This window comes from Theropithecus gelada, chromosome 1, assembly GCF_003255815.1.
Source record: "Theropithecus gelada isolate Dixy chromosome 1, Tgel_1.0, whole genome shotgun sequence".
NCBI lineage: Eukaryota > Metazoa > Chordata > Mammalia > Primates > Cercopithecidae > Theropithecus > Theropithecus gelada.
The window spans coordinates 155458836-155477786 of NC_037668.1; the positions used below are offsets into that span (position 1 = coordinate 155458836).

The following is an 18951-nucleotide window of genomic DNA, read 5'->3' on the forward strand; positions in this document are numbered from 1 at the left end:
GTGTAAGATCCTAAACAGGATCCTGGAACAGCGAAAGGATATTAGATAAGCAAGGAGAGAGGACCAAGAAAATCTGATTAAACCAGCGATTTCATTTAATTATAATGAAGCAAATTGGATATTAGTTGTAAAAAATGTACCAGTGTAAGATATTATTAATAGGGGGAACTGGCTGTGTGGGAACTCTCTGTAGTATCAACTGAATTTTTCTGTAAATCTACAACTGTCCTAAAATGAAGTTTATTGAAAAAAAAAAGCTTGGTGTTAGCTTAGTATTATTTTCCTATTAACAGTTATAGCTACGTCAGAAATAGAGGTTTTTTAAAAAATCAACTAATGAACCAGAAATGACAGAGGACATGGGGTTTCATAAATCAGTTTCTTTTTGTTGAACAAGTATTCTTTTCATCTCAGGTATTATTGAATATATTTCTCAAATGTATTTGTATATTTTTATTGCCTTGGCAAATAATGTACATTAATATAATCTAACCATTCTTGGCTGATTCTATTCAATTAAAACACACAAATAGCTGCCTAAAAAGACACCCCCCAAAAACCTCTCAAGCCCCCTCAAACTTCCCAATGTCCCAACGTCCATCAGAAATAAAGATTCATTAAATACTCATTCACTTTATGCCCTAGATACTGCTCAGGCACTGGGAACACAGTTGTGAAAAGTTTCTGCCATTGGGGAACGTATATTCTAATGAGAGGATGTCAGCTCTTGATTCCTGTGACTTGGTCATTCCAGTGCTTTGCACGACTGCACTGAATTGGTCATCAATTCCCAGAATTCACATGATATAGGATACAGGATATATTCACACGATATCGATTACTAGTATTACCTTATATCTAATCACTTATGATTTTAAACATCTGAATTTAAAAAAATAGCTTCCAGCCAGGCGCGTTAGCTCACACCTGTAGTCTTAGCACTTTGGGAGGCCGAGGCAGGCAGATACCTAAGGTCAGGACTTTGAGACCAGCCTGGCCGACATGCTGAAAAACCCCATCTCTACTAAAAATACAAAAATTAGCCATGTGTGGTGGTATGCACTTGTCATCCAGCTACTTGGGAGGCTGAGGCAGGAGAATCACTTGAACCCTGGAGGCAGAGGTTGCAGTGAGCTGAGATTGTGCCATTGCACTCCAGCCTGGGCGACAGAGTGAGACCCCGTCTTAAATAAATAAATAAATAAATAAATAAATAAATAATTTTTTTTTAAAAAAGCTTCCAACGGACCTCTTTCTGATTCTTATCCCCTATTAAACTTGCCTTCTTAAAATCACTCTTCTACTCTAAACCTTATGGGGTTAGCTATACAAGTCTCTAGTCTGGATTCAAGGGTTTTGACCACCTGGTTTTCATTTGCCCCTCATGACGTTTCTGGTGTCCTTGCCTTAACTCTGGTTCACTGCTTGGGTTCTTTCTCTCTTCACCCTACAAACGTGTTCCTCCAACATTCTTATTGCTTCAGTTATGTCTCTAGGTTTGACGCTCAGGTTTTAGTTGTTCCTCTGGCTTTCCACCTATCACTTCATTTCATCCCTTTGGTCACAGTTAAATTCATTTCTTGTAGTTTGGTGAAGTTGAAGAGTCATGCATTTTGAATCTTTACAAAAACCTTACAATCCATTCCTAAAATAACTCCTTCCAGTACTGCTGGCAGGCAATGTTCTGGAGACTTACCTTATTATTTGGTTTTTGCCCCCAACAATTAAGTGTTAGACCTTGTCTTTCCGAATATTGTTTGGAACTTTTATTTTGCTACAGTGCTATCTAGTTTTTCCTCAGTTGCTGTGAGTTTACTTACCAGTCTATGCTAGTGCTGCAGGGATAAAATAGACCCCAAATGAGTAACAGCTCAAATACACAGTGGAAGTTTTTTTTCTCATGTAACACTCTGAAGATATTACTGGTTGATGCATAGATGACCTTCAAGCAGTGAATCAAGGACCCAGGCTCCTTTCATCTGTGGCTTCACCATCCCTTAGCATACTAGCCATCTTCTGTAACCAGCTAATGCATGGGGAGAGAGACCATGAAGGCACTGGGCCTAGAAATGGTACATATCACTTCCACTCACATTCCAGTTGACTAGGACTCAGTCACATAGCCACAGATACTTGCAAGAGAGGCTGGGAAGTGTAGTCTAGCATGTGTCCAGGAACAGAACAGAACTTTAGTTAAATAGCTTACTTTCTCCCTAAGGAAGACCACCTCAAGTCCCATCCAGTTATTGCAGTCTTCTCCAAGTCCTCTATCTCTGGTGATACACTCTCCTTTCCATCAAGTCCAGTGACCTGGGAATTTAAAGATATCTGCCCCCGCAACTTCCACCAAATACATAATGCGGAGCAGGAAGAAGATAACTGCCATTAAAATTTCCATCTGAAAGAGGGAAGAATGAGAAACATACAGCAGTCATTGATTCATAGCAGTGAAACCCCGGCTCCCAATTCTCTCAGCAGAGGCAGTTTTTAAATGTTTATTTTTGTTTCCTGTTTTTTAGAGTCAGGGTCTTGCTCTGTCGACCACGCTGGAGTGCAAGAGTGCAGTGAAATGATCATAGCTCACTGCAGCTTCGAACTCCTAGGTTGAAGTGATCCTCCCAGTTCAACCTCCTGAGTAGCTGGGAGTATACCATGCCCAACTTATTTATTTATTGGTAGAGATTGGGTCTCCCTGTGTTGCCCAGGCTAGTCTCTAACTCCTGGCATCCCTCTGCCCCAGCCTCCCAAAGTGTTGGGATTATAGGTGTGAGCTGCCACGCCTGACCTAGGGGCAGTTTTTTATTTGGCTCCATCTGTTTTCTAAGAGGAACTCTCTTATTCATTGTTCTCAGTGGTCCACTGCTCTGACTTCTGAGGAGTTAGAAGACTGTTACATGCTATGGTTTCATCTGAAGTAGATATTGAGAATTGTTTCCTTCTTGGAGGCCACACAACTTTCATAGCTTGCTTCATGAGGATGAAAGTTTGCCTGGAGTTCCTCTGATACAGGAGGGAACACTAAAACAATTCTGATATTTGCCATGAGGTTGATTCCCTGTGTTTGGTTGAGCAGTCTCAATGGGCTTTTCTTATTCAACACTTTTTTCAATTTTCTATCTTAATACTTGGGATCTAGAAGCAGTAGACTTTTCCAACTCCAAGGCAGTTAATCTCAGGGCTCTTTTCCATTCCCTTCAATTTCTCCGTGAAAGCCATGGAACTCCTGCTTGAGTTTACTGCTTTCTTTTAATATATTTTAGCAAGGAACATCTCAAACACACCGCTACTCTGGCTCTTTCCATCCATTTCCCCTGAACTACAGTTTTAGCAGTCACACTGACCACCTTCATTATACAGGCAACTGGTTTATTTGTGCTTTGCCACAGCAAAATACGGCTACAGGTTTCCAGGCTGCTGTATCTATTTCCTCACCACTAGCTGCTTGACTGCTAAGTTAATGTAAAGTATTTTAGGTTTTCATTCTCACAGAACCCCACTGGAAGGTTATCAATAGGTTTTTTGTTTTGGTTGTTTACAGTAACAAATGTACTCCAAAATAAGTAATGGCTCAAATATAATAGAAGTTTTTTTTCCTTATTTATGCTGTCATTCCAAGGCATGCATACCTGGTTGTCTGTTTTCTGTGAGGTGACTCAGTGACCCAGAATCTCTCCAACTTGGGGCTTTGCCATTCCTGAAAGCTTTGTTTTCTCTGTATCCAGCCAGTGGAAACTGAAAAGAACGCACGGAAAAGGCACATTTGATTTTTTTTTTTTTTGAGACAGGAACTCCCTTTGTTGCCTAGGCTGGAGTGCAATGACACAATCTCGGCTCATTGCAACCTCCACATCCTGGGTTCAAATGATCCTCCTGCCTCAGCCTCCCATGTAACTGGGGCTACAGGTATGTGCCACCATACCTGGCCATATTTGATTCTTAAAAAGCCTCCTGGGCTGGGTGTGGTGGCTCACACCTGTAATCCCAGCACTTTGGGAGACCAACGCAGGCAGAGAGCTTGAGCCTACGAGTTCAGGACCAGCCTGGGCACCACAGTGAGACCTTGTCTCTACAAAAAAATAAAAATATAAGCCGAGTGTGGCAGCATGCACCTGTAGTCCCAGCTACTGGGGAGGCTGAAGTGGGAGGATTTCTTGAGTTTGGGACATCAAAGCTGCAGTGAACTATGATCGTGCCGCTGCACCCCAGCCTGGGCAAAAGAACAAGACTCTGTCTCAAAAAAAAAAAAAAAAAAAAAAAAAAAAAGAACCTCCTAGAAATTGGTACACATCATCTCTGGTTGTATTCAATTGGCTAGAACTCAGTCACATGGCCATGCCTAATTTCAAGGGAAGGCGAGAAACATAAGCTAGCCATATGACCAAGAAAAAGAGAAATACATAGGTTTTGGTGAAGAATTGGCAGTTTCTACCACATATTAAAAGTATTCTTTGGAAGGTTTTCCTTTAGATATATTTTCTTCATGCTGAGTAGATGTTTTCATTTTTTCTCTTACTAATCAATATAAGTTTATGAGATCCTCACATAATTTGCCCCATTTATTTGGTAATTTCATAAAAACAAGTATTATATTTTAATAATTCATTATAAATTACTAATAAAATATTCCATATATACCTTTACTGAGACCATTTATTTTAAAATTGGGAATGACTTTATTTTCAAATGGGAAACATCACGAAATATTTTGATATCTATGGAAAGAAAAAGTTGATTTAAATATTATTTTGCATACTGGAGATCAAAGGAGTTATAATCAATTTGCAATTAAAATATAGTGTTTGGTGAGGTTTTGGCTTAAAAAAGAGAGAAACAAACAAAAAACATACCTTAAATATAGTAACCTGTTATAATGAATAACTACTAAATCCATTTTATAACAATAGAAAATGACAATTTCATGATTTGTTAGCAAGAATGCAGATGTGCCAACTTTTTGCTGGAATTTCACTTTATATTAATTGTAATTCTCTGAAAGACCCAAACGAAAATAATTTTTTTTCAAAGTATTAAATAATAAATTATCCCTAAGTAAGATATTGCTTACAATTCAGAAAAAAAATTTTGTCAACAGTCAAGCAAATCTGTTACTTTTGGCTTAATCTTAAATGTCTTTTTTTTTTTTTTCTGAGACAGAGTCTTGCTTTGTCACCCAGGCTGCAGTGCAGTGGCGTGATCTCGGCTCACTGCAACCTCCGCCTGCCAGGTTCAAGTGATTCTCCTGCCTCAGCCTCCAGAGTAGCTGGGATTACAGACGCACACCACCACACCCAGCTAATTTTTTAATTTTTAGTAGAGATGGGGTTTCACCATGTTGGCCAGGCTGATCTTGAACTCCTGACCTTGTGATCCGCGTCTCAGTCTACCAAAGTGCTGGGATTACAGGCATGAGCCACTGTGCCCAGCCTCAATGTCTTAATAACAGAAGCTCAAAATGTTTGAGAGTGGGGGAAGAATTCAGCAGTGAGTACTGGGAAAAAATACAAATTCCTTAAATTATAGTTTGAAGATTACATTATGAATCCGTTTATTCTGAGCAGAAGATGTGTTTCATGTTTTCATTATATTTCAGTAGAGACGACTTTACAAAAAGGAAAGAAAAAAAACTCAACCAGACCAATTGGGCACTGGCGTTCCCCTCTTTAAATAATGTTAAAAAAGGCTCTGGATAATTTATGGAACTGAGGATTCAGAGACAATCAGAGATTAGATGATGCAGCAACTTTAATTTCTTTCAGTTTTAGAGCACCAAACGTTTCAATTCTTTTTCATATGCAAAATAGTACTTGTTAAGTCTGTTGTTATAAATCTTTGTTGCTGGAAGTAAAATGGACAAGGTAATGAAATATAAAAAATATCTAAACTCAAGGTCTTTGGGAAACAATACAACTATCTAATGAAAAAGAATGAAAAATCAACAAACTACTATTGGCAAAGAGAAAATTATTTTGTTAAACAGAATAGCAATACTGATATGAATGACAACAAATTCACATTAAGTGAAAGAACAAACTAGATAACAGTTCATATTCCAGCTGAAGATAGTGAGACCATTTTAAAGCTATTTAGTTTATTTGTGATTTATATGAACTTTAAAGGAGAATATTTTTAAATGTTTGAATTTGTAAGTCTATTTTCTTTGGAAGCCAGATTTGACTTACAATTAAAGAAAATAATATGACCCAAACCTTTTGAGAGCAGTATTTTATAGCGCATTTAGATGAGACTCCTTTCAAACCCAAGATCTAAACAACATGTACATATATCCGTTCGGTATTTCCTTATGTAATTGACATTATTTTATTTTGTGTAACAGTCATATTAACATTTGTCAATGACAAGAATTAGGACTGATGTTTATGTATCATCATCAATGAAGTCAGATGTTTACCCATTCCATGTGAGTACTAAAATGTGAACAGATTTCTTACATAAAGGTGAAGAAAAATAACTTTTAACCCACACAAAATTTATTCTCTGGAAAATTAAACTGCCATTAAAATCTCATTGGAATAATAATTTTAACATTTTTTACACTGTTTTCACAGAGGTCAGCAATTTCTGTATGTAATACAATTATACAAAAGGAAAAAGGCACCGAGACAATCGGTGTATACATAGTAGAAAAGTCGACATGAGAATAAAATGCAACACACAGCACATTTCCAATTACATGAAAATGATTACATATATGCTCACTCTATAAAACAGACTGCTTCACACACGCATCTGTTTATATTTTTGACCAAAAATGTAAATAAATGTGACAATAATACAACACTGTTGATAACCACACAGACACTTGTTTATATTAATAAGATCCATTAATGGTTTAGAGTCACTAGCAAATATGCTGGAGACAATTCAAGACCAAGGAAAAGGTTAATAGCAGTGCATTTCTTCAGTTGTTTGATAAGAGTTTTGCTCACGGAGCATTTAAACTTTATCATACTGTTATATCCATTATTAGAAAAATAAGTAAGAAAGCTCTGTAGAAACTATATTATTAAGGAAGCTTCTTGCCTCAAAAAATGAAAGAACTAGGAAGGAAGGAGGGAGAGAGGGAAGGAAAGAAAGAAGGAAGGAAGAAAGAAGAGTAAGGGAATATTGAATAAAAGATTCCACTAATTGAGCTTTTCCATAAAAATTTCATTATTTTGAGAAATAAAATACAATGCAAGAGTATTGATCAGTGAGGAACCTCATGAGTTTTAGGATAGGTCCCAACATTTATCAAGATCCTTAAAACTCATATAATAACTGTTCTTCCTCAAGACTAATTTAACTGAAAACATATTTATATACTTTCTTATTTCAAAATTCTAGTAAAAATCTAGCCAAAGTTTGGCCATCTCTTCCAAACAGCTTTAAAGATTCCTCAAAATTGTTGCCACTGTATTATATTCACCACAAAAACAAAAGCAATCTCAATAGAATTATACAGAAACATAATAAATCAATTAATTTTATAATGCAAGCTACTACTGGAATTTTTCTCTTGATAAACTTAAAGTAATATTTATAACATCAAAATGCTGTTAGAAGTATCACCATTAATTTCTAGCTCTGCTTCAAACAACTGTTTAAATATGTTTACATATTAAGAGAGTCAATTTATGTGCAACAGCTACTCTGGTCTCCCCTCACACAACAAATGTCACATAATTACAGAACACTATAAATATTCTCAATATTTATCCAAAAAGACTTCCCAAAACCAAAACAAGCACGATTCCTCCCTTTTCCTTCTCCCTACTCCCCACACGACAAAAAAAAAAAAAAAAAAAAAAAAAAAAAAAGCCACAAAAAACCAAAAAAACAAAAAACAAAAAAAACAAAAAAGCCCCCAAACTTCTTATGACTCCATGGTACGTACTTCAGTTTTCTGGTTTGGGAAATCGCCTGGTTAAAGCAACATGTGAAATTTTAAAAACCAGGTTTTTAAAAGAAGTCTTCCTGTAAAATTTAAAATAAAAAGAATGTGCAAGCTAGAGGGAGAAGGGAGGAGACCAAAAGAAGAGAATATGACATAATGATCTCAAATCCTCACTTCAAGAAGCTGGCTTCTACTCCATTAGAATTGCAATGACATTTGGGTACTGAAGTGGCCGTCCTATTTCAGGGTTCTGGGATACTGATCCTTTATGGACCTTTTCGCCTACTGGTGCTTATGGATTACTTCCATTCACACTAATGGGGGTTAAGAACAGGAATCACTATGAGGACCAACCCCTGAGGGAATAAATGGTTTGATTATTACCGAAAATTAAACTGTCAGGAGGAGGTTGGCACATCCAGAAACTGACAAATGAAGTGACGTTAAGAAATTCACAACCATCCACCTTCAACAGATGTGAATGGCAAAGAGAAGCAGTAAGTCTCAGAGATAAGGAAAAATTCCTATTTTCTCATTAAACAAAATAGTCATATTTAACATGAACTGCTAGCAATAACTGAATATATAAACAAAGTTTGAAAAATCATTTTTTCAGTATATAATGGAGTGTTATATTTTATCTATTAATTCATTTTAAACACATCGTCATACATATTTTTAAACATAAAGATGCTATGGTTTTTCTTTTTAAAATAGTCTTGGATATTTAAAAGACAAACTCAAAAGTCTAACAGTACAAACTGGATTTACTGATAATCAGAATAATAAAGAAGAGAGGGAAGAAGGGTCCTAATAAGACAGTTTATAACACAGACTATCAAACTGACATAGAAATAATGTCAAACATCTTGCACAACTATCGCCACCGCAGTGACTTTGTTCTTATAATTAATTAGAAATTTTCATGTCATAAGTTGTTGAAATTTTACAATAAAATTATGCCAAACTTTTGTTAGACGAAGAATCAGTTTCCTTCCTGCTCCCAGCCCACACAACACAATTTTAGGGTACTTCACACTATTCAAGGCAAGTATACAACCACCACCACAACCACCACTGAAACAGCAACAACAAACATGCTATGATTAAAGAGTATTACGCTTTGCTCTTTCTGTAGTCCCCAAGAAAGCTTATCTGGTCCTCCCTACAGTCCAGTACAGGTGATTAAGAGAAAAAAGTCAGGGTACCACTTTTTGATAGGTATTATTCAGCTTTGATGAACTAACTCTGGTATCTAGTTTGAGTGTACATGAATAAGAGTGGGAAAAAAGGCAGGGAAGAGAAAGGGAATATTTTTAAAAAGGCACATACTAGTCTAAACAGGGAGAGAAAAGAGCAATATTTTTACATTCATTTTTTGATAATAAACTAGTAATTCCAGTCTATCAAGCTGATTACCTCAAGATTATATTAACCAGACCTCAAGCTATCACCAAATCAAACACAGTGATACATCTGCAGTCACAAAACAGTCTAATTCAATGACAACATTATTTCCCATATTCAAATAAGCTCATTTTTCAGTGGGATAACCACAGATCTTCGTGGGGGAAAAGAAAACTTCAAAATGTAAAACGTGTTCACACAAAATATTACATCAGAGAAGAAAATATGGCTACATTTGAAATGAGGGGAAATGGAAACACAGATGTACCTTATCCACAGCATTCATTTTGAGAGAAAGATAAGGTCCTGAGGCTGCTGTATTAACTCGCTATTTGAAACAAAGGATCCTAAGAACAAAACAATCAAGGAACTAGAGTTTAGAGCAGCAGTCACAGAAACACTGCTTTTAGAGAAGAATCCAGTACTGCAGTTCATCTGATGAGTGTGATGACAATGAAGTCATTTAGATGATGATAAAGGGAAGCAAGAAATCTTACTGTATACAAGAATGCAAAAATGCCAGCACCTATGGCTGCTACTATACATTTACTCAAAGGTCAGTCTTACTTCATTTACGATACTGATAGAGAAATTACTAGATAAATACCTCCCCATTCTTTGCTTTATATCCATCATTGTAAAGATAACTTGAAGGAAATATTTGAACAATAATGGAAAGGAATTTTTGGAAGCCATAAAATCAACATATTTATTATACCAAGAAACACTTTGAAAAATGTCTGTTGAGTGTAAATGTACAGAAACTCATTATTAAATATTAATTTTTTTCATTAAATATTTTCCTTTGTAAGGAAGCACAAGAAAAAGATGAATAACATCAATCCAAGTCTTAATCTGCTTCTTACTATCACTATCACTATCACACTTAAAGGTCTGATCTACAGGCACTGAAACATTTCATGAATAATGCTATGTAATACACTTGATATTCTATATCAATAGATCTCAGACAGAATTTCCTGGAGAGCTTAATAAAATGTGGATTATTGGGCTCCCTTCCAGGCCAAATGAAGTTTAATCTCTGGAGGTGGAGTTTTGGAATACAAGTTAAATTTTCCTCCCTTCTTTCCCTTCTCCTTCATACTTTCCCTTCTTCTCCTTCCTTTCCTTCTCCTCCTCCCTTCCTCCCTCTCTCCCTCCTTTCTTCCTTCCTTTCTACAAGGTCTTGCTCTGTCACCCAGGCTGAAGTGCAGTGGCGCTATCTTGGCTCACTCCAGCCTTGACTTGCCAGGCTCCAGCGATTCTCCCACCTAAGCCTCCTGAGTAGCTGGGACCACAGGCATGCACCATCACACCCAGCTAATTTTTAAATTTTTGGTAGAGATGGGGTTTTGCTATGTTGCCCAGGCTGGTCTTAAACTCCTGAGCTCAAGTAATCCACCTATCTCAGCCTCCCAAAGTGTTGGGATTACAGGCGTAAGCCACCACGCCTGGCCCAAGTTAAATTTTCAAAATAATTCTTAAGGATACTATAGTTTAGAAATCATTATTTTACATTTTGTTCTTGGAAAGAACATGTATCCTCAAGTTTGATGGGAGTCTAACATGTATTTGTTCTTTAAGACCCAACTCAAGGATTACCTTCTCCAGGAAGATTTTTTTGAATTCCATGTTGCATTCTTCTACTAAATCCCATGGTACTCTATGCATGCCTCTATCTTAATGCTTCATTATACTAGACTGAAATTATCCATTCTGTGGCCATCTTCCTACCTTAGAATGCAGGCCCCATGAGGGCAAAGACTTTGACCAATTTACTATCTCTGCATCTGTAGCACTTGGAACAACAACACATGGCACATATCTAGTACTCTTAAATATATAGTAACTGAAGGGATAAATAAATCCATGCATAACACAAGATTCATAAAAACTAAGACTCATGTAATAGTGTGACTGGTTTCTTCCACAGGGAATTTAGTTCAATATTTATTGTCTGCCTACTATGAGCAAAGGGGTACAGAAAGATACTAACAAGGCATTGACTACTTACCTAGGGCGAAAGAGAGACATACGTAATAAAAAACTAGCTATAATTCCTAACAAATCTTAACAAAATTGAGAATAAAAGAAACATAAATAAATTGCAATGAGAGGGCAGAGGAAGACAAATCTTTTGTCTCACCACTGATAAGAGTGAGATATGGGCTAGACACAGGGTATGCCCTTCATAGAGTAGTAAGGGGGTCATGTAACAATTAAAACACCTTGGATTCCCAAAAGTGGTCAAGGAGCAGAACTGATTAATATGCTTTCAGAAGATAGGCTAAACTGGCAGGATAAATCAATTCCAAATCTCTGCAAATCAAAGTCATCTACAAAATGACATAAAAGTACCACCATTTGTGTCCTGAAAAGAAAAAAAACGTCTGATCTTTTCTTCTTTGTCTTTTCTCTTTCCCCAGCTGTTTTTTCCCCCTTAGTTTTGCCATTCAATCAAGGTGAGTGGGATTATTGATAAATACAATGTCCTAAGTAGTTTTTTTTTTTTCCCAAACAGGGAGGCAGATGCAACATGCATAGCATAGGTTTTAGAGTAATTTACATCTGGGTTCCAATCCCAGTTCTACTACTTACTTACTGAATGACTTTGGGAAAGTCTGCTTAACCTCTTCATGGTGCAGTGTCTTTATCAATAAAATGTTGATAACATTACTTACCTCATAGTATTGTTTGGAGAATCAAGCAAATAATAAGTTATTGTGCTAGATCTTGGAAAATTATAGCTGTTACCATCACTTTGGAGGGCAGAGATGATGTTTTAAAATTAACGTTAGAAAATGCTTTGCAGCATGCTTAAACTTGTATTCAATATTGTTTGGTTAGTAATAATAATAGCGACAGCTACCTTGAATGTAGGCCACAGATGAACTGGGGACAGTGAATGGAAAAAAAATTAGAAATAAAAACTATCAAGGTGAAATTACTGATAACTAAAATAACTATATACATAATATAATAACTGTCAGTGTGAAAAATCTCTATGAATTGTCTAGTCTATGTAGGCAAATGGCAATTTTATGCAAACGAATTTGTGTCCTTTCTATTCATATTTGGATAGGGATATTGAAAAATATTTGTTGGTGACTACTGTTCTTACTCCATCAAAAATTTACATCTCCCATAGCCTACTTTTTCTTCCATTGGGAAGACTATGATATCATTCAGTATCCCCACTCATCTTCATATTGACAAACACTCAATTCTTTTACCCCTTTCCCCTATTGGTACTATCTTAATTTGCAGTTATTGATTATGCTTCTGATTCACTTGATAAGTGAAATGAAAATGATGACGGTATGAAGCAAATCATTTAACAAACAGCCCTGGGCATCTTCACTAGGTTGGATGAAATGCCTAACCAGGCCCTACATTTAAACATGTGTATATTAATCAGGTAGTTTAGATATTTTCTCATTGGGTTTTCTTTCTTTTAATTGTGGTCCAATTTATTATTCTTGTCAGCAAATACAACATTATTGAGAATTCACTAATAAGATAATATGCAAATGGATTTCAAACAAAATGTGGATTGTTCTGAAGACACAAGAATACAGAAGAAAGCTTCTGAAAGATAAGGCAATATTATAGTAAACAAATTCTTTACTGATTTGACATACATTTTGTTTACTGGGCAGCAATAACTATCTTTTGCAGCTCATTTGGGAGACAAATAAACCCCAGAACTCCAGGTTTAGAGGCTCCCATAAATGCTGGCCAATTGTCATATTTGGACTATACCATTTTATTAGAAAACTTAAGGGATTTTAATAGAATATGAAAGTGGGTTGTCTTTTTCAGGTTTCTGAGCCAACACCTGCTCCCTACCATAGTGGGTCCCTATTTGCTATAATTACTGAGATAGAAGATTTTGCTATTAAGCTTTCATGCAAATTTAAGCACACAAAAAAGCAGTCGTACTGTCTCGTACATTAGATTCAGTAGAGTGAAGTGGGTCCCCTGAGCCTTATTTAATCCTTTTCTAGAAGAATAGACAACTTTTTGGGAGTAATTACTATAGTTGTGTCAATCTACAGAAACAAATGTATACTTTGCTGTGTGTAAAGGAGAATAGCAGCAGAAAGCACCCAAACCAAATATAATATCTAGTAAATACACAGAGGAGAAAAATAATCCTAAATTTATGAAATGTTTCTCTATTCAGTTATCTGAAAAAGCCAGGGCACCTTTGCCTTTACAAATGAATATACATATACATATTTATGTTGTATGTGTGTAAGTGCATGTGTTTACACAGATACACACACTCATATAGATAATTTATAATCTTTGAGGACTTGGCAGCTAGGGTGGAGGTAGGGTCTTTCCAGAAATATTAAAAAACTGTTTATTAATTTTTAGGCCATGAAGGATTTGATACTTATACCAGATAAATCCCTAGGGATGTATCAAATCACACACAGAGTTCTGGGAATAGTCTGAAAACAGGTAGATTTAACAAATAACAATTAGTTAGCTCTTTTTCTAAGAGTGAAAGCACCAAACTAGTCTTACTAATGTGTTTCACTAAGCTCTGTTCCAGTTACAAATAAGACTGATAACTCTTTTTATTAGGAAGATAACAGTTGTTAGCAATGCAATCAGTTGTTTCAAAGTCAGAAAAGATCACTGTTGGACAAATGCCTAAGTCCAATTTCTCAGTAAAATCTACATCCCCTCTTCAAGTCTTTTTTCATACTGTTGCTGAAAACACTTAAATGAGATATTGTGCCATTTGATTCAGGTTCTAACTCTTACTCATTTATTTAAAAAATCCTGGAAAAAGCTCATTGATATAACAATAAAAGATGGATTTTTCCCTTTAATGCAGCTCTGTAACAAACATTCTCAAACCTCATGTCATCCAATATAGCATTTGTATTTTTTCTCATAATTCATGTGCATGAATGCATAGAGCTGCCATTTTTTAAACTAAAAATTACAGAAGTTCACGGTCTTTTTGGATTTCTTTTAAGGCCTTTCAGTACAGCCAAGCTGAAGTAATATCTATGCATTGTTTTGTTATTATGGTAATAACAAGTTCTAGTTTACAATAATATATAGTACTTAGTTGGGACTAGAAGCAATGATATACTGCTTTTTAGTAACTGGTAAATAGTAGATTTTTGTCTATTTTAACTAGAAATGAAAAGGAGAAAAAAGAAACTATTTTTAATATATATAAAACATACTCCAATAAAGTATATGCATAAAATGATATATTAGGTAAGAAGTAAAATTAAAAAGAAAAGAGCTTCTAATATTCCTGATTAGAGTTCCTAAATATAAAAACAAATGAAAGTGCCTTGACATTAAAACAATTAGCACATTATACAACTTTTACATACTTCAGAGGAAATAAAGATGTTGCGACACTGTTCTGAGGAATCTTTACATTTATAAAAATTGAAGGCTTAATTTTGCAAATACAACTTTCAAGCTGTATGAGCAAATTTAACTTACATGAAAGGCACAAGATGACATCACGTTGAAGAACTTTATCTGTAAATTTCATAAAGTCTAGTCACAAGTTACTAGAAACTTCATAAGGAATCTCATAACTGTTTTTAACATGATGTTCCAATTCAAACTGAGAACTGGATAGTCTTTACATCACAAATATAAATTGAAGTAAGAGTGAAGATTTAGAGAGAGAACAGTTTCTTATTTTGGATGCTACCTGCTTTACGCAGTGTTGGTTACTAAATACTCAGAGCAGAAAATTAAAATTGAATTGTTTTCCATTTTCAACAGCTTATCTACTGTATTTTGTTTGTAAAAAATGTATTTTCACACTACTGCAATTCTGAAGAGTCAATCACTGAAAGAAATTTTAAAGTAAAGTCCTGCTCTATTAGCTTCCTACATTGGAATACAAGAATACAGGAAGTGCTTTCAACAGAAAGTTACGTAGTTCTACAGTACAACCTGTCTAGAAGACTTGCAAGGGACCAGTACAGTGACTTGGTCTCTTTGGATCAGGCAAAAGCGGAGGCAAATGAAAAATGAGCTTTTAAAAAAATAACATATTAAAAAATTCCTGTATGAAAATGAATACTTGTTTGCACTTAGATTTAGTGCTATTGAGAGGAAGTGAGGCACAATGAAACTAAGTGCACAAAGGGAACATGTCTGAAATAAAACAATTTTCAATGTGACTGAAACCCTTCACCATTAGATATGACTTATGATAGAGTTGGAGAACTACTTTTTCATATTAAAGAACATTACAAACACCAGGGACTGGCCAGTCAAACTATGTTTTATAAATAATATGTAGGGTGATATTAAAATTGCATCGCAACTAAAATTCTGGTTTTTAAAATCACTTATAATTTTGATTTTTCATAAAATGACTGGCTCTTTTGCTAAATTAAAATTAACTTCAAATAAAAAAGATCTTATTAAATTTCTGGAGGGCTGTTAGTTTAGCAATGATAATGTACATTTCTCAGTTTCCCAAACAAGCTCTACTAGATACACATATTTTCTTCATTTATGTCAGTATGAGATGTTCTTTCCATAAAACTTAAAGCATTTTGATAGAAAGTTGAATATGATTCTTCAAAGAACAGTTCTTCTAATGGTGACTTGGTAGAAACAATAATGTTGGAATTGGAAATATGCTGCCTTGGATGATAACTGTTTGCTTATTCTATTCATCATGACTCTAGCAACGCATGCCATCTACATACTTGCTGTCCTTTTGACTCTTTCATTTCAGTCCAGTGATTGAGTTCTTCTTCTCCAGAGCTGTTTAGACCTAAAGAAATCCAGCCTATCATCTCTTTTCTTTTCATGCTGCGTTTGTTATACACAGACAGTATGAGTGTCACATCAGAAAGCTGAAATAGGGCCACTTGAAAAACAAAAGTTTCCTTGTATACTGGATTTGGCTGCCCTCTGCGAATGGATGTCTTGCATTTGGACATCTCTTGACCCATGGAATTCAGCAGAGTTAACTTAACATACGTATCTAAAGAAGAAAAAAACAACATATCACAAATATCATTTGAAACAAACTCAAAACAATTTTCTTATAGGTTAAGAAAATTAAGTATTTATACTTTATAAGGATATGGTGTATACCATGTTTAATGGAAATTCAACCAATTCCATTTTGATGTAGATGCTTATAATATGTGACAAATACAGAGAATGCTAAGTAGGCCAAAGATATTTTGGGAGTAATAATATCTTCACCTTACTATTTCTATGTAATAGTTAGAATTTAAAGGTATACCTCATAATCCTTCCTCCACCCTCCCACCCCATTCTTGACCTCCCACTACCCTCCCCTGCCCATTCCCCTTCCCATTTAGCTTCACTAAGCAGGACATCATAGCATTAATAAACACTTAGCAAGCTCAATTAGCCACAACACTGTAAAGCATTCCACTGTTTTCAGAGAATAAGAATAAACAAACAAATAGAAATGAAGGCAAATGGTGAAGAGGAAAAGAAGACAAGAATGCAAAGATGACATCAAAACAGCTTAGGATGAAATGTCAAAAAAAATCTCTGCATGGATGTGGTTTTTAAATATACTTTAAAAACATTTAAGGGCAAAAATGAAGCCAAATGCATTAAGGGTTCAAAGTTTAGCAAACCAAGTAAAACTTTCGCCTGGTTGCATGCAAGAGTACATTTAATGTGCTTTCAGGATAGTTAAAATACAATAGGATTGTTTTTTGGCACAAATTTAATGTAAAATTTTAAGAATGATATCTGAACTATTTTTATGAATTACAAAAAAAATTGATGTGATGTTTAGTGTACGAAGTGAAACGTAACAGTTCATTGCCTGATTATTTGGGAGACAAATCCTCTCTTTATAAGACTGTGTTTTCAAGTTTTTTAGACTCATGCAAATGATCTTCAGCATGGTGATCCATCATGTGTACTTCATATCAAAATTTCAATTAATTTTAAAGAAAATTACAATATTTATCAGGAAATATCTATTTCTGTTGTATGAATCAAAGTACAAATGAATGAAAAAATAACAATTTTTATTTTAAAAAGTTTTGCTCATTTCATATATGCTCTGAATACCATCATCCATAATCAGAGATAAATTCTAAGTTAGTTTTATTTAAAGTACCACAGATAATAAATGTGCATTGTTTTGGAAACCAACATGGTGGACAGCTTCACTGCTGGCAAGTTTTAGGGTATTTTGGTTTTGCATGAAAAGACAACATCCAATTAGCCTCTACAGGAACTCACCTCGGATTATATAAACCTGTCCACCTATCAAGTGTTTTAGACAACAGAACAGTCCATCTGACAACAGGGGGTGGAAAGCAGTAAAAGAAATAATGACCAGATGTCAATCGTTGGGTGAAAGAGGGTCAAAGGTTAGAATTAAAGAGGAAACACTGTTCACTGGAGTGGAAGAACACAAAACTTTAGCATTTTAATTCAGATAGAGGACTGAACAAAAGGGATGTTGGGCAAATTTCATGGGATGAGAATTGTTAAGGTTATTGTGTAATCTTAAACAAAAATTACACTTTTTAAAAGGGGGACATATTTTTAATGATATCCTCTTGGTCTAAAGCACATTGAACATAGAATCATGCACATTATCAAACTATAAAAGACTGAATAAGAGTAATTATAAGGATCATCAGGATTATTATTATGCTTATTATTGCTAAATTTAAAATTTATCAATTTAATATTTCAAATACTTTTACTACTCCCAATATATATAAATTAATTATGCAAAACAAAATAGGACTATTGAAATTTTTGCTCTTGAATATTGCTCTTTCTTTGGAAAAATGGGGATTATTCAGTCTATAACATAGTTCAAAGTTTATAACCTAGGTATATATGAGGGGCTATAATCTTATATAATATATACTGTTTAGGACAAACTGATAAAACTGTTTTACCTTTTACTTTATAAATATTTCACTTTCATAAAATGGCTTTAAATTGACTTATACTTACTTTCTAGTTACCTCCCACCTAACACCATAAATTATCCTTATACTGAAGGTCTAATGGTAAAATAATGGCAATTGCTATAACCTACTCTGTAACCTGAAACATTCACTCTATGTTGCAGATGTTAATCTTTTGTCATCTGTTTATTATCCATCCCTGCACTTGGCCAGACCTCCCTTTTAGTTGTGATCCTTGTTGCTCTGTTTCTATCAGAGTGACTACAGTAAGGATAGAAAGGCAAACGTATCATTTCATTCTATTTTTTAGTATCTCCAGCTAAATATTTGTGAAAAAATGTAGTAAATTATTAGTTAAAGCACAAGTGGCAAATTGATAACTGGGGGCTCAATGTGACCCTAAACAATGCTCTATTTATCCAGTACAGTGCTAACAATCTGTGAATCTCAAAGTCTTCTGGCAGCGTGTGCACTCTCGTGTTTGTCACAGGCCTCACCATCTCCCCATCTTTCACCTATGAGTTTTACTTATTTCATTATCCCCCAGGCCTTTTGAATTTGCATTCTAAGTGTATACTAATGAAGATGATCAAGTCACACTACCAAATCTGTTTATTCTAAAAATTGCTTCTTTTTTCCCACTCAATTTCTCCTTCTGAAATGAGAAAGGGGACAATAATAATTCCATCCTTCTTTTATGCACCTTTCTCTGAT

The 18951-nt window shown here is 35.0% G+C and overlaps 1 protein-coding gene across 5 annotated transcripts in view; it reads right to left on the reverse strand.

Moving 5' to 3' along the window:
- Nucleotides 1–14475: 14475 nt before the first annotated feature.
- Nucleotides 14476–18951, reverse strand: part of SYT14 (synaptotagmin 14) — a 216707-nt gene continuing 212231 nt past the window's right edge. For 3 of the 5 annotated variants that reach the window (XM_025399223.1, XM_025399245.1, XM_025399239.1), the window contains one exon: nt 14476–16298. In XM_025399223.1, the coding sequence (XP_025255008.1) occupies nt 15985–16298 (314 nt within the window). In that variant the 3' untranslated portion in view covers nt 14476–15984. Of the gene's footprint in view, nt 16299–17551; nt 17609–18951 lie in introns of all 5 variants that reach the window. The other 2 variants (XM_025399213.1, XM_025399231.1) reach the window with 1 other exon arrangement.